This window comes from Lates calcarifer, linkage group LG24, assembly GCF_001640805.2.
Source record: "Lates calcarifer isolate ASB-BC8 linkage group LG24, TLL_Latcal_v3, whole genome shotgun sequence".
Lineage (NCBI taxonomy): Eukaryota > Metazoa > Chordata > Actinopteri > Centropomidae > Lates > Lates calcarifer.
Genome location: NC_066856.1, coordinates 1,325,748 through 1,341,903, shown reverse-complemented (window position 1 = coordinate 1,341,903; position 16,156 = coordinate 1,325,748). Strand labels below are relative to the sequence as shown.

At 42.9% G+C, this 16,156-nt stretch overlaps 1 protein-coding gene across 1 annotated transcript in view; it reads left to right on the top strand.

The window, feature by feature from the left end:
- Positions 1-2,399: 2,399 nt before the first annotated feature.
- Positions 2,400-16,156, top strand: part of arhgap29a (Rho GTPase activating protein 29a) — a 32,752-nt gene continuing 18,995 nt past the window's right edge. The window contains exons 1-2 of the mRNA XM_018698244.2: positions 2,400-2,651; positions 3,812-4,187. Coding sequence (XP_018553760.1) covers positions 3,911-4,187 — 277 coding nt within the window. The 5' untranslated portion in view covers positions 2,400-2,651; positions 3,812-3,910. The remainder of the gene's footprint in view (positions 2,652-3,811; positions 4,188-16,156) is intronic.

Below are 16,156 nucleotides of genomic sequence, written 5' to 3'. Positions count from 1 at the left end.
AGTGACATGTTATTGTTATTAGTGATTATTTATCATTAGTAATCATGTGGTAGTACTGATAGAGAGTTTGTCAGCTACACCTGATGCCTTTGGCCTGATGTATTTGTGAAGCTTATTATAATCAATTGTCACAAAATGTTAGAGAGGGCTTTAAGAACTCGTCCCTGTGAGCCTCGGTCGTATGGATCTGCTGTGATATGTGTTGTTGACTGGCTCCTGTGGGATGATGTGACTTTCTGCTCTCTGCGTCTCCCACAGACGACTTTCCTCTGTGAAGGTGGCTTAGGCTACGTGGCCACGAGCGAGGACACTCGAAACAGGAACTCGGGGGCGGTTAAAATATGCAAGAGCCACCCCACAGTTCTCCACCAGGCTCAGGAAGAGGTAGCTGTATCTTTTAGCTGACATCTGTGGATTACTCTCAACGACCCTGTGATTCAGAGTGAAGAGCAGTAATCTGACCTTTCATGTCTCCTACAGCTGGCCATCCTAAAGAGCCTGCAGACTTTAGAACCAGACAAATCCAGTATTATAAGTTGGTATGGCTCTTTCCTCCATGAAGAGCATCTGTGTTTGGATTTTGAACTTCTGGGTTCAAGCCCAAACGCATCAAACCTGCTGAGGTGCTGCAGCATCCGTTTCTCTGTCCTGACCAGCTCAGTGACAGTGTGTAAGCTGTGTGTGTTCAGGTGTGTTCAGGTGTGCGTGTGGAGCTGTGAACATCACACAGTCACCGACTCGACTGTCTTCCAGAGCTGACACCTGCTCGAGTGTGATGACCCTGATCACCCAGCAGAGCGGCTCAGCAGAGACAGCAACACCTGAAGAATCTGTTATCACCCAGTCACCGAGTGTGTGTGTCGGCCTGGAGTCAGTCACTTCTCTACACCACTCAGATTTAAGGACTTGGTTTGTTAAAAACTATCAGTGTGACAGAGGGCATGATGGAGGGATGTGTTGTTTTATTCTGCTGCTCCAATGTTGGAGATGATCTGCCACGAATAAGCAGCATCATCATTTATCACTTACTGCCACTTATTGTTCTTTTTCTGTGATGAACAAGTCATTTAACATTAGGCATTGGTTGTTGTATTTCTTTAGCTGTGAGTAAATCATATGTGTTCAGAAGTCAGGATGTTAGGATCATTTGATTTACAGTGAATGAATTCTGACATGAAATCAGAGTCAGGTGACATCCTGCAGGTTCTCCTGTCTTTTCTATTTTACTGTACTGAATATATTGTTTTCTAAAAAGCACAGTGACAGTAAAATATCATTCAGATTTACACCGGTTAAACAGGCAGCTCCTCTATCATGTATCACAAGCACAACCAAGCTTTATTTACAATATTTATTTATTTATTGACATGTTGTAATGAGCTCTGATTTATTTGGCTGCAGTACCTTATTTCCACCAGCAGGCGTCATGTGCGTCACTGTGACTTGAAGTCTCCAGCTTTGGCTCACAGGTTAAAAACCAGAATTCCTCTAGTGTTTTCTTCAGGTGTGAAAAGACTTCAGTCTGAGAGAGATACCTCCATTCCGCTGTTTATAGTTGTACTGGTGGAGCACATGTTTATATCTGGTTGTAGCTCTCTGGTCAATTGCGTCTGCGGAAAATCTGATGAGGGCAAAACAAGTGTTGAAGACACAGAGGCCAGAGTTAATCAGAACACACATCACGGCAGAGGTGAAGCGGCGTTTATATAAACTACAGTGATTTATGACCCACGTAAACTCAACAAACTGTTACCTGCAGTAGGTGAGGGTTGGTTAAGAGCGCTACACCGTCACAATAGTACCGGAAATAGAGAGATTTTGTGTTCAGAATAAAAGTTTAAACACATGTCATTGGTGAAATCCTCTACTTGCATGCATCCTTGTGGCTTAAGAACGATTTTACATTAAGACTAGTCGTATGACTGAAGATCTAGAGTTAAAATCTGAACATTTTATACTGCTCTTGCTTCCTTGTCTAACATTGTTTAACAAGTGTTATTTGATGGTGTGATACATAATATGAGGATACATGGTGTATGCTCTTTTTCTGACAAATTCAAATTGGTAAACGAAATAAAGTCTATAAAATTGAACTTTGCGCAGAGAGAGAAACAAAAGAGTAAGAATAACAACAATAACACATATGAACCCACACAAGAAGTTTACATTACTTAAGGTATAAAATTAGAGTTAAACATTTGGTCAGTTGTTTAGTTTATTACAGGTTTTTAAACGTGATAGTGTTTAACGTAGATGTATTTAAATGTAAGATAACATGGAAGACATACAGCAGGTTGTTGTGAATTCTTAGCCAGGAAATTTATTTTGAAAGAACTAACAGGAAGTTGGTCCTTTTATTATGATAGATTCGACACTTTAAAACACCAGACACCTGTTGTTAAGAGAGAACTACACACACACACACACACACACACACTAATCACAAATTAGACTGAGGCAGCATCACATGGAGAGAGGAGGCGGTTGAACAGATAGGAGCAGAGCCGGACAGAGACACAGACGGAGACGGAGGTTTAGGACTCAGCTCTGGGCGAGAGGAGGAACAGCACCGCGGTGTTTGTGGATTTATTTGTTTTCCGTCGCTGTTTCAGGATTTTGTTCGGCTGAGATGTTTCAGGACCCAGCAGCAGGTGAGTTGTTAAGTCTGATATGTTTTAACCTTTGTTTGGGAAACGTTAGCCACCAGCAATCTGCTGCTGAAAAATGAGTTTATCCAACATTTGAACAGAGTAATCTCCGTCCGTTTAACAATGAATTCCACGCGAATTCCGATCACATTTAAGTCAGTTCTGTGCTTGCTGCCTTGTTTGGTCGCAGATACCTGTTGTTGGAATCTCAGATCTGTTTCTGACTCGTAACACATTAATTCGGCATATGTGAAATACACGTAGTGTGTCTGACCTAACATAAAATTCAAACTTTACCACGAGTTTCTCTGCCGACCGAAGCGCTATTGGTGGCCACAGCCTGGCAGCGATAAACCGACACAAAAGTCGCGATTTTAAGAGAAAACATGTCGCTTTGTGAATTTTATAGATGCCGAACTAACAAGTCGACCTTAAAGATCCAGCGGTTTTAATGAGGGTTTGACTCATCTTGTTCTACTGAGCAATAAGCAAGAAATCATCACATCCGATTTTCAATGGGAAGTTCGGCGTTGTTCTTAAACGTCCCGTACACAGAGAGGTGCGGTTAGACGCTGTGTAGATGGGAAACAGTGACCAGTTGTATTTTCTCTTTTTTTTCTCGTTGTGTTTACCTGTGTAGACACTTTGATACTGACTTTGATTTCAAATAGTTTTCCATTAAAGTGCAGAACATCCGCTGTAAGGTCAGACACAGGCTGTAGGTTCTCATAGAGAGGTGAATGAAGATGTGTGAAGTGAGTGCTGTTATCTCAAGTGTAGCTACGTAATTATGTTGGATTGTGTTAACACTGTAACTGCTACTTGATAGAGTTACCTCATATTCAAGAACAGCACAGTGCTTGTGAAATACTGTCCAACCACAAACACCATATTTTCTTCTGGTAAACACATTCAAACTCTCTTCATGTTCAGAATTGTTTCAGTTTCAAGGTAAATATGGAAAATCCGCTTGTTGAATGCCATCAAACAGAGACAACCCATCTGATGGAGTGTGAGAAACATTAACATGAAATTGCAGCATGGTGAACAGTCCAGTTTTACCTCCTGCTGTTAGAGCACCCTGCTAAAACCCAGCTGTCATACATGTCAAACAACCTGTAATGTTGTGTTATTGCATTAACAGTCTTCTCTCTTCTTGGCAGCATCCTCCATCCCTGTTGTGGTGCAGCGCTTCATCTGAGAACAGAGCTGAACAGAGGGACAACAGTCACCAGGCCTTAGGGCCACTACACCATTAAAACATGCTGGCTGCCATGCTGCGCCAGAGTTCTGGTGGAGGATCGGGTGGAGGAGGAGGAGGTAGTGGTGGTGGTACCAAACTCTCTCTGGGTATCTCTCGCCTCTCTAGCTCCAGTTTGGGTTCAGCAAGCCCTGCGAGGATCTCCAAGAGCGGCTCGGCGAGCTCGGACAGCCCAGACATCCCCGCCTCAGACCCAAACTACATCATGCAGCTGGTCAGCGACGTGCGCAAGTTTGCTGATGTGCTTCTACAGCTCAAAGAAGTTTTCAACTCCAAAGGTACGTTTGGAAAGAGTGAACACTGGCATGAAGGGAAACTGTGGTAAAATACACACTGTTCTTATAACTCTCTGCTGATCATAAAAAGTGGCGAGCACCAAAGTGTGTGTGTTTGAAGGAAACCTGTTAATAATTTGTTGCCGCACCGATTGACCATTGTGGATGTGGGCTTGTCATTAAGTTACACATGTGAATGCTTCTGTGTATTAGTTGTGTCATCTTGTTTCCCTGTTTCTTGTGATGACCTGATCTCAGCTCTGCGGTTAAACTCCACCTTCCCTCCTTTGTCATTTTTTTGGCTCATAAACAAGCTGTGCACTTCCTTTAAAATCTGAAACCCTGGCAGCGCAGAGAAAAAGAAACCAAACATGTAAGCACAGCCAAACGGATTTATAACGGAATGTAGCTGCCAGTCAACTCTTGTGCAAACAAACTTTTTCTTTCACCACAATGTACACAATCCCAGACCCACTGTATCTACCTGTTTTTATCCCCCCTCTGGCCTTGGCTGCACGGTCAGTCAACCAGCCTTATCTGGCTATCTGTGGTTTGATTCTTCAACTCACTGCTTCATTTCTGAGCAGCGTTCCAGTCCAGCAGGAGCGTTCACTGCCCCAGCTGTTCAGACACAATAAAACACTCACTAAGCTGCTAATTAATAGGCCTCACTTCATCAGTGTTGACATTTCCAAACCAAAGGCAAGTGTGTAGGGCTGAGACGCACTGCTGTCAGTGTGGCTGTGTGGATTTGTGTGGGTGGTTATTACATTGCTCACTTGGTATGAATGGTGGCGTTGGCTTTTGGATCAGATCCAGGTTTGTTAATACCCAGAGCTGGTTTGGACAGTCTAAATAAGATGAGATGGACCATGTGGAGAGGCGGTGGTGGTGGTTAACCCCACCCCCCTCCATCTTTAGTTCTGTTTCATGACAGCTGAGTCTTGGAAAAAGGAATTTTTTTGTCTGGAGAGGTCAGTGAAGGTGCTTGACCCGGCTGGACAGACCGTCAGCATGGAGAGCAGGCGCTGTTGTCGCTTGAGAGACTTTTCAGTGACCTGTCAAATCATCACATGCAAGAGATGGATGTCTGCAGCTTTATGGAACAGAGAAGGGCATAATCTAAACAAGAAATGTAGCTTTTACATTTTCATTGTCTGACTGTGTGTGATCAACCAAATGTAATAGTGATTTTGGTCTGTTTAATGAGCTGTTAAATAGACTCACAGCATGTACACACAGGTTTCTGCTCTGTAACAAAGTTGCATAGCTGTCATACTAGACGTTATGCTTGTCATTAAGAAACCGGTTTATAATCTGTGTTTTCCTCAAAATATATTTGCAGAGACTGTGTGTAGAAGCAACAACATACTTTAAATGGAGTTAAAAACAAACTCACTCAGCCAACTTTGCTGCTAATGTAACTGCACACAATTTACAGGTCCAGTAAGCACAGGCTCAGTTATGCAAATGCAGCCACTGAGGTTCAAACACGTGACTGTAAAGCGGAGTATTCCCATTAGACGGCTTATTTTGGCTAAATACAGGAAAGAGCAGATTTGGGAAACAAGTACGATGTGGAAAACAGATCCGCTCACTATTTAGGAAACTAGCAAAGAGACCATTGTGTCTCAGAGTAATTTCAAACTCCAGGAAAAGTCTCGTGACTGTTCCTATCTCTTGTTATTCCACCGCTCAAGATGCAGTTAAACACAAGGAAGTTGATCAAGTTTTCGTTCATTTGTAATGAAATCAGGAAATCAGCTTTTATTTTGTTGGTCATACCTGGGTGGTTTGCGGTTGTTGTCAGTAAACATCTTCAATATATCATTGTTGAGGTCTAGCACTCTGGGACTCTAGCGGAGCATGCTAACAGATTGTTGGAAGGCACTGACTCGCGCTGTGATTGGATGGGATTTAAATCCCCCTCTAATTTATGGCCATATTGTCTCTGCAGCACTGCTTCACAATAGTTCAGACCTCTCATTACCCTGGCCACTCACTGAAACCGAAGGAAAGCCTCTGTTTTTTTTTTTTTTTACCATGCAGGGCCAATGGTCAGGAGCAATATTCAGCCTGTGTCCCCCTCAACATGTATTCACAGTCAACGATGTGAGTCTGACACCCATTGTCCCATGAGGCATCTCCGGACTAGCATGCTGCTGCTAACTGGCAGCTCTAACAGAAATTATACTTTCCCAAGTCAAGAATAGCTGTGGCCTGTGGGATTGGTCCCTGGGGGGTTCCTTCAGCCAGTTCCTTTTGAAATGTTTTATTTATTAAAAAAAGTTTATTTTTCTAGCGCTGTACATCAACCTTAAATGGTAATTATTACGAGGTGGCTCTGCAGCTGTGTCCCACTCAATGACGCATGACTGAACCTTGCTTTTTACTGGTGTCTGGGAAGAAACTGTTTGTGTCCTCACTGTTGTCAGGTCAGTGTTGAGGAGCTGTGACAGCATCAACAGATATTTACATTCTTTCTTAAGGTCGTGACTTTGTCCAGTGTCCACTTGTGAAGAACATGTGTTGGGGTATTGAGGGTTGGTCTTAACTGGGGTCACTGAGGATGTTTGGGGACCAGATGAGCGGTGGAAGTGGCCCCTGTGGCTTTTGTGTTTGACGGTGAGTGGGGCCTCTGAAGCTTCCCTTCATGAGGTTGGTGTAACAAACATTTGGTCCCGGCCTGTTTTTATTCACCCAGCTCTGCAGCAGATTGTTGTGCATTTCATCATCTATTTTAGGAGTGTGGCTGCCTGTCTGACTGGGACAGGTGTGTCATCAGTGTTTTCATGCTGTGGCTCTGCCAAGCAGAATGATGGCCAATTTTGTGCGTCAGCTGCTTAAGAATGAAAACTGCACCAGCAAGCAATGAGTGAGGCTGAGCAGAACAGGGTGTAACAGGACTTTTTAAATTGAATGAAACACTTCATGTACACAGTGAACAATTATCTAAATCCTTGGAATCTGGATCTGTCTTCTGTAATTACAGAAGATTGATCTTATGTATGGGATCCTTGTCTGTTTTTTTTAAATTGAATAACTTAATGCTATTTCCTGTTCAGCAGACCTTGAACTGCCTACATGTTCATGTATCAGCTCCTTGTTAATTTGAACTTGCTGAGCAGTCTTTCTCTTGTGTGGATTGATTGCTGTTGCACTGATCTGCTGTCACCACCATATATTCTCACCTTCCTCTGAAAAATCTTCAGATGAAGTCAGAGCTGCCTTTACAGCAACACTGGTCCCACAAGCCTGCCACCTCCACAGCTGGGTGTTTCCGTAGAACAGCTGGATTCAAGTCAGCAGTAATGACATTTGTGACATTTTTTTGTTGTAAAATCTTTTATTTTTTATTATTTTAGCCTTTTCTGCTTTTAAGAACAAATAGCAGCACAGCACATGAATTTCCAACTACCTAAGCCTGGTCGCTGCTCATGAGCCCACACCAGTTCAGTGTTCCGCCATACATACCTCTGCCCCTGTAGTTCATTCAGCCTGTGAAGTCTGGTCAACTCTCAAACATTGCACGACGTCAGTCAGTCTTTCTAAGAAGGACTGCTGTGCATAAAAGCACGATTTTACTACAGCTCCATCATTAGTCACAGTCTTAGTCATTGTTAATGTGTGACTCTCATGCTCAGACCTCCTTAACTCAGCGATATGTTTTGCTCTGAGTCATAAGCACTGAGTCATAAGTGTCCTCAGTTAATCAGTATGGCTTCTAGAGGCTCTCCTCTTACAGTGGACGTGTGGCTGTGGGTTTTAATGATTAACAGGTACCTACTAAAAATGTTCCACAGGTGTTGTGTAATGTACAATGAGACACTGTAATGCACCTGACCACTCAGTGAGTAAGAGTTTTGTGGCAGGGAACCAGAGAAACTATTTTTATCTTGATGTTAAACATTGTTTTTGCGTCTGTAGCTGAAACATGATGTGAAGATGTGGGAAAAGAAGTGCCTCTGTCTCTTTTTGGAAGTCTGTTGAATGCAATACTGCAGCTTTGTGGGAAAGTGATTTTGGTCTGGGTCCTCAGGGAAAGCCTTAATGCTATTTTAGTCATTTGTATTCTAAATCACCCCTTGTGAAATACCAGCCTAAAATTATCCCTACTTGGGCTTTTCACTAACCATTCCAGACTTTCTTAATAGCTGTAACTGTGCTCTGTTTAGACAGTCTATCCCACTGGGTCTGGGATCCACTGTAAAGCATTGCAAGCTTCTTCTTGCCTCCAAAAAGTTCCTTTTATGGTTCTTTTACTCTGCCTATATTTAAAGCCACTGTAAATTATCCTGAGCACAAGATAACTAGCCTTCCTCACTTTAAAGTCGTCTCTTGAAGATCTCAATACTGTTTTACTTATCTTTACCCACTAAGCTGCCTGACAGGATTTATTACATTACCTTAATTGTTCTGGATGATCCTTGTTTAATAGCACTGACATTGTCTTAGCATTAGTTCCTGTGCTGGGGTCAGATCTTTGGATTGCTACCCAGCAGGATTAAAGTGCAGCGCATCGTGACATATGGCAGATCCATTTATATCCTCTGCCTGAGGAAACAAAACATGAAGTGATATATTGTAACAAGCATCATCAGCTGAAAATCTGTCTTTTGGTGAGCCACAATGTGTGCAATGATGGCACGCTGTATACAGGTGGCAAAACGATGCTGACCTGTCAAGTTTAATAGCGTCACTGCACTTGAAGATTTGTAAGTTGTTTTCAAGTTGGAACCCGAGGGAGCTCCCTCCCTGTGTGTGTCTCTCCTTCCTTCCCTTGGGAAAGATTTATGGTTATGGGCACTGTTTTTGCTGTGGAAGCTTTGTTCCAGGAGGCTGTCGATGTCTGCCACACACTAAGATGGAGCTCCAGGATTCCCACACTACACATGAGATGCTAAGGATTGTGGGCCTGTGATGAGGGGTTGGACTTGAGAAACTCAGTACTGGAGGCTTCTCACATACAACAACAGAAGTTTTTTGGCCAACTGTAAAGCAACAGTGATACTGTAGATTGCAGAGTCTTTATTCTCTTATACTTATGTTAGATTGTTTCTTTACATGTATTACTCAGAAGAAAGGTGGCAGATTTAACCAGTACCCCCCTTTTTGTGTTCAGAGGACCTCCCCTCACCCTCCTTGGATTAAAGCTTTGCAACAAAGATGGCAAATTTATCCTCTGAATAAGCTTAAGTAGTCCCTGAATCTGTGGCTTCTATCCCTGCACTGGATTAAAATAATATAGAATCAGGCAAAATAGCATTCATTTGAAATGCTGCACTTTTAAACAAATATCTGATGCAAATTATTCATCCAAGAATCTAGGCAGAATTTAGGAAAACTCCTTCAGTTAATTTTTGGAAGAAGTTTTTGTGGAGTACCATGCATAGTTCATGTCATTTATTTCAAATGACATGAACTATGCATGGCACTTAAAGCCTAAAGTTGGCTGTTGATTATAAATCCCTTTTTGTTTATGAGTAAATATGAACTGGTTAGATGCTTCAGGAGCCAGGTGCTTATTACAATTATAGCATGTCATCAAGGTAGGTAATTGCTTTACAATGCTGTTCTTGTTTCCTAGAAAACCCTCTCACAGTCATTGACTGAGGGTACTCAGCGCAGGTATCCAGATCTTACTGTTCATTAGGCTTTAGGCAACATATTGGCAAACAGATTTAAGATATTCTTCACTAACTCATGACAATTTCTTGTCGTCAGCATTTTTTGTTGTAGTTCCCTGTATAGCAGGAGTGATATTAAAGATAATTGACTTTGTTTTTCTGCCAACCTTAGGGCATGTTTGCATGTGACTGGGTCAACCCCATGCTGGGTACAGCTCATAACTTGTTAAAGGTCGGTGGAGCTGATGGGAAAGAGAAGGATAACCAGCCGTTGTCTTTGTCCACAACATTCAGTTTAGGAACTCAGCGAGAGGAAGAGAGCCCCTGTTTGATGTAAAGGTAAACAGACTGAGCGTGAAGCGTGGCCAGGACCTACTGGGGTCTGTCCTCTTGTGAGACTCAAAATAGGTCCTGTTGGGGTGTAGATAGGGCAAGGAGGAAAGTGGACTATTGAGGTAGGAGTGAACTTGCCTAAGCACAGGGCAGACAAGCAGCAATTCCTGTATTCTTCCCAAAAATGATAATGACTTCCTAGTGAATTTTCATCTCACCAGTTTACAAAAAAATCAGGAGCTTCTAAATCTGCATATTTCATAACGAGGTCCATTAAAACAGGAGGCCCATTGGTATTAAAATGTTTCGTATCTGTCATGGCGTGTAGATCAGCATTGCCTCCACAGCTCTGAATCCCTTCATCCCAGTGCAAGGCCTGTGTCTACTCAAGTTCTTAATTGTAACCAAGATCATGTCCTTGTTTTTATTGAACTCTTGAGATGTTTTTCTTTATCTTCCAACTTGTTCTTCAAATGCCAGGTATATTTAGTTTCTTTTTATAATTGGTATGCACACAAACAACACATCTCCCTCAAACCCTTGATGTTGCCCAAAGTTCAGAGATACTTAGAAAAAGTTGTTGTATTTAGTACATTTGAGTCAATTAAATGCCTTGACAGTTATGAGAATAATTGTGTTTTGAAGGTCTCTTTGCATGCTCTCATGCACACAAAGCCCATTCTCTCAGGATTAGGATGCAAGTAAAGCTGAACAGTGTCCTCTTGTTCTCAATGCTGTGTTTGCCCCCAACCTCAGCCCCCTCAAATCCCAGTTCTGCCCCTTGACAGGTGTACTAAAGGGGCCCGTCTTTGCGCTTGTTGGACAGCTCTCCCAACCCTGATGTTTCTTTGCCTACATTGCACAGCTTGTGGAGCAACTGTAGTCTCTTCAGGCTAATGCCTGACGAGTTTGGCTGCCAACTAGAGGTTGCACGGTGGGGGGATTTGCAGTTTCTCTTAAAGAAAGCATAGCTGAAATGCCAGCCTTCAGAACTTTGCATCAACAGTAGGCGGTGGTGGTGGTGATGTGGGGGGATATCTAGAGAGAAAGGTTGCCTGTCTTTCCTCACTGTGACAGACAGCTCCAAAGAGAAATGAAAGGGAGGGAAAAACAAATTCTTCATTCCACACTGGGTATCTCATTTATATGCGAATGACTAAAGAGAGAAATATCCAAGGGTAGACCTGTCTGTTGACTAGAAAGAGATGTTTGAACATTTTACCAGATCACCCTTGAATTTGACGGTAATTGTCAATTTCTTATTGGGTGTAATCTTTATTACTAAAGTTTGGAATATGTGGTTATATCATGAGGTCCTCTATTAGTCAAACTTTCAGGCATTTCCTGTCTTCAGCCTTCACTGAGCATAATTTTTATTGGCTTTTTGTTTCCTGGGCTGACATCTAACAAGCCTGACAAAGGCAGTGGCCTGCAGAGTGGGAGTATAAAAGCCCCCCACCTAGGTGGAAGGTGCTGTGTGTCTAGCCTAGGGCTCTTTTTTAAATGCCAGGTCTTTGTGCGTGCAGTCATGGGAAAAAGAGCTTCAAAGGTGAATCAACAGGGAATGGCTCAGTATGAGCATAGAAGTCTGGGAAGGCAAAGTTCCCCTGCCTTTTACCATCTGCATGTAATCTGCTAATCCGTAGAGTGGACCGCCGGTGGTCTGTCGACAGAGGTGGACCAGGGCCACTGACCACAGGAAGTATGCTGAGGAGGGGGATATCAAGGGATGTACGGGCCACCCATTGCAGTGACCCTGCCCAAGTGTTAAAGGTTAAGTGGACCCATTTTGCAAGACTCCCTTATTTGGGCAAATAGTTTGAAATTTAGGTTGGAACGATGGGGTCATTTTTAGCCATGAGATCAGTCATACTACTGAGAGGGAAATGTGAAAGAATGTGGCTTTTCACCCCAACCAATTAAAGAAGAATCTAGTTGAACAAAACAAAGGTTATTGAGTCACACAGTGATTGATTATTAGATCCACATTTGGTAGCTTGTCTTTTGAAGAAGGGGGCAAGTCTCAAAGGAGCCCCTTGAAAGTCTTACCATAGCTTTTGATGAATGCACTATTGCTGAAACAACTACAGAGTCGCAGTTGGTTATTTAGGGGGTGAGTGGCTGGAATGTCCAGCTGTGGTCTGACTCAATAGGACACATTGAGAGATTTTGATTGACATTAGTCATGGCTAGCCTGTCCAACATCCTCTTTAGCCCCCTCTGCCATGAGCTGCCACCATTTGATCAGACCTCTGCAGACCCAGTTGTGACATGTTTAGTGATTTCACACTTGCTTTGTGGCAATAAGCACCCCTCCGTTGTCTCAAATGTTTTGAAGCATAAATAATACATTGCTCCCATGATTTGCAATGCATGACTGAGCATAGCTAGGGTCACAGGGAAAGGAATGTTGCCAAGTCATATCGTGTCAGGACCTGGTGGAAGTTTTGAGCTTCAGAGAGTCAAGTCCCAAGAGTGAGTGAGTCCCCTTATGGTACACATCACAAAAAAGCATCTGCATCTTTTTAACACTGGTGGCCTTATGCAGCAAGAATATTACATGCCCTATATGATAGTCTATACATTGTGGGCAAATGTAGTTTTACAAGTATTACAAGCACTTTCACATGAAATGAGTCTAAAATTGTTTGATTTTCCACAAATTCCTGGTTTTTGTTTTTACATAAATTTCCTAATGCAAAAACCCTAAATTTCAAACACAGATGAGCGTATCCTCCCATTAATGTAATGAAAGTCTGCACATTCCAGGTGTGGCCTTCTTTTATAACTGCCACACTTTTCTTGCATAGTATTTGGGTATTGTGTATATTCCAAGTCAGACTGGAGGTATCTGCTGGATGACATTAATAGATCAATGTGTACTGTACTGTGTGTTAACACTGGTCAAATAACTAAGCTTGATCATTGTATTACCTTTGCAGGTTAACATTTGACCTCCATAGGGGCTTGTAGTTTGATGGGATACCAAAGAAATACTCAGTAGACGGTGAGAATCAACCATTGTGATGTTCTTGCTGTGTGAGATCCTCAGGAAAAAATGTTATCAAATAGTTTGTAGGTCTGTGACATGTGGAGTCCCTGCTCCCGAGCAGCATCAGAATGTTTTGGTATTGAGGTGTCATTTCGATGGTGAATGATCCGACAATGTTTTCATTATGGATCCCCCTCCACCCCTCGCTCCTGCAACTCCCATCCCTGTTCCCAAACAAGAGGCTGGAATGTTGGGTTTCCATGACGCTAATGAAGTAAAAACCTGGCAATGTGTTGCTGGCAGCCTCTGAGCAGCTCCTGATCCGCGGCCTCCTTCTCATCAGGATCAGAGTCTGATCCCCCTGTAGCCTTCATTCACCAGGGCTTATTATGCCCAGGAATGTCTCTCACTCTCTCCTTCTCTCATAACCCGCGCTGAAGCAGGGATGTGGGGTGCAGGGGTAAATTTGGGACAAATCCCAAGGGAGAGTACTACCCCAAATCACACACAACCCCCTTCCTCTTTTTTTTTTTTTACTCCCATACCCACCAAAACTCCTCCCCTATCACTCCTTACAATCCTCCCACCTCTAGCCATCTCACATAGACAAAGACACACACACACACACACATACTCTCCAATCCTTTCCCGTGGAAAGCAAAAAGCTGCCGTTGTGATTTATTGTTCCATAAATGCTTCATGTGGCAGGCCCATGAGGCGACCAGTCCCACTGTTTGCTAGTGGCCCCAGGGACAATAGTGAGTTTTCGGCACTCAAACAAGTCCTCACTCAAAACTCTGTGGTCTTCCCTGGGGAAAAGAGAATGATCTTCCCAGCAGCTTGCTTGTTTTTGCTGGTTTTCAGATGGTCTTTAACTAATATTTGAAAACTGATCTTCTGTCATTGCAGCTTTTCCTACAAAAAAAACTTCTCAGAACTTTTTTCCCATCATTAAAATGACATTACCCCTGCTGAAACAAAATGTACTACTCCAATGTTCCTTCAGCTCGCCCTCCTTGGTGGGAACGAGTCTTCTTCCCTTTGTCTCTCGCCCAGAATGGCAGTTTAGGGGTTAAATAATCAGTCTCTGTACATTACCCTGTGTCCTGCTGGGCTGGTGGACGCAACCATAATGTCTTGCTAATTAGCCTTCATTTAGGATGGTCCAATAGGCCACACAGCCATCATTGAAGGCTGAAGCCCATTGAGCTTTGCAAAGGAAGACCCTCTGTCTCGTGGGCATTCATGGTTTGGGCTCGTCCTTAATAAACCTCCAGCTTGCCCAGGCTCGATGCCTCCAGGACTCAGGATTCAGTTACTTGGTCAGTGAATGGGGTGTATAGCCTGTGTGGGGATGATTTAGGCATTGTGTGTGTTTTGTCATTCAACGCATAATGTCCATAAATGGGATCTAAACTGACCAGGACCAATTAAGGGCTTAAGGGGTGAAGCAGCTCGTTGTAAACTTTGACCCTTATCAAATCATTGTGGGTTGAGGTCTCCATATGAGCTTGTGAGAGATAAGGAAGACTGGGCTCTGTTGACAGTAAAGGATTAACACAGCAAAAAAATATATGAGAATAAGGTTATTATTTTTCAAAGGATTTTAAAAAAAATATTTATTTTGTTTTATTCTTTTATCAAATCTGAGTGAAAAATCTTTCTTTAAATCCAGTCCTCCCTTTGAGGTGTTGTTTGTATAGAGCCTGGGGAAATGGAGAGAGAATCACTAAGTGGTTTGTGGTGGGTACTGAATATGAGCGCACATGCCATACCCCTGCAAAATAACAAATCGCTATTGTTTGTCTCTTTTTAGTCACAGTTCAAACGACAAAGTCATTCAGACTGCCATCAATGAGAACGACCTTCTCCATACACCCAAGTGCATTGATTGTATATAAGCAATATATAGAGTCCCAGTTTGATATGTGGCTGTGCCAGGAGCACACTGCTGGCCCTTTTCCTGCCTCGTGGGGCGTTGGGCAGCTGAAATAAAAGGACGAGAGGCTTTCATCATCAAAAACCAACAGGTCCTCAGCGTTGGAAAGAGCTGTGCATGACATCTGATGAAGATGGATGAAGATGGTTGCTATGGAGAAGGACAGGACTCTCCAGGTCCTGTGGAGAAGCTTTTGGCGAGCTAGAAGCAACAGGGCATGTTGGCATGGAGTGGTTCAAGTGGTAGAGGAACAGTCTGGAATTTGTGTTTGTCTTGCGTAAGCATTTTGTCGTGTCCTGTGTTTTTAAGCAGTCTGTGCTGAGTTCATTTGTTTATTTGTGGATCTTTTCATGTGCTTGTTGTGTTTCCTGTTATTGCACCTTACCTAATCACTCCAGGTCTTTGAGTTTATGTTAAGTGGCCTGTTGTTGATTGTGTTGAAGTTGTCAGTAAAGCAGCATGTATGGTCATTTGACACACAATTTGACTGTATTATCTCATTCATTGGGGGGGAACAGTCTAAGTCCTGTGAGAAACCTTGAAACATATTCAGAGTTAGCGTGTGAATTTGGCCTGCATATTTAGTCATGTATTCACACTGGGTGTTTGGTTATTGTGGTGATGTTGTGACCTGTTGGTCGGAGTGAACTTGTCACCTGCTGGTCAGTTGGCTGGATTTCCGGGTCAGGCCGCAGCTAGCATTGTCATGGCGGCCACACAGACCCAGCGTTATTAGCCCCACTGGCGGCACTATTTGTCCCACTCCAAAAAAGAGGGCTAACGAATAAAAGAAAAAATGGGAGACAGCTAAAGTCTTTCTGATCCCCTCTTCCATGAAGGGGTAATCCAGGGGTGATCGTCAGCACAAAATGTGGCTTTGACTGCCTGTAACCATTCTGTGTGTGCGCGTGTGTTTGTGTCTGCGCGCGTGTGTGTGTGTGCATTTTTAAAATTTCACTTTTATTTTACCAAAAGTTTGCAAGCAAGGAGGTCTGACCAAGAAACAGCTGCTAAAAGTAATCCATTTATACACGTGACATGTGTCACATTTAAATATGAAGTGTAAACAACCTGCTGAGCA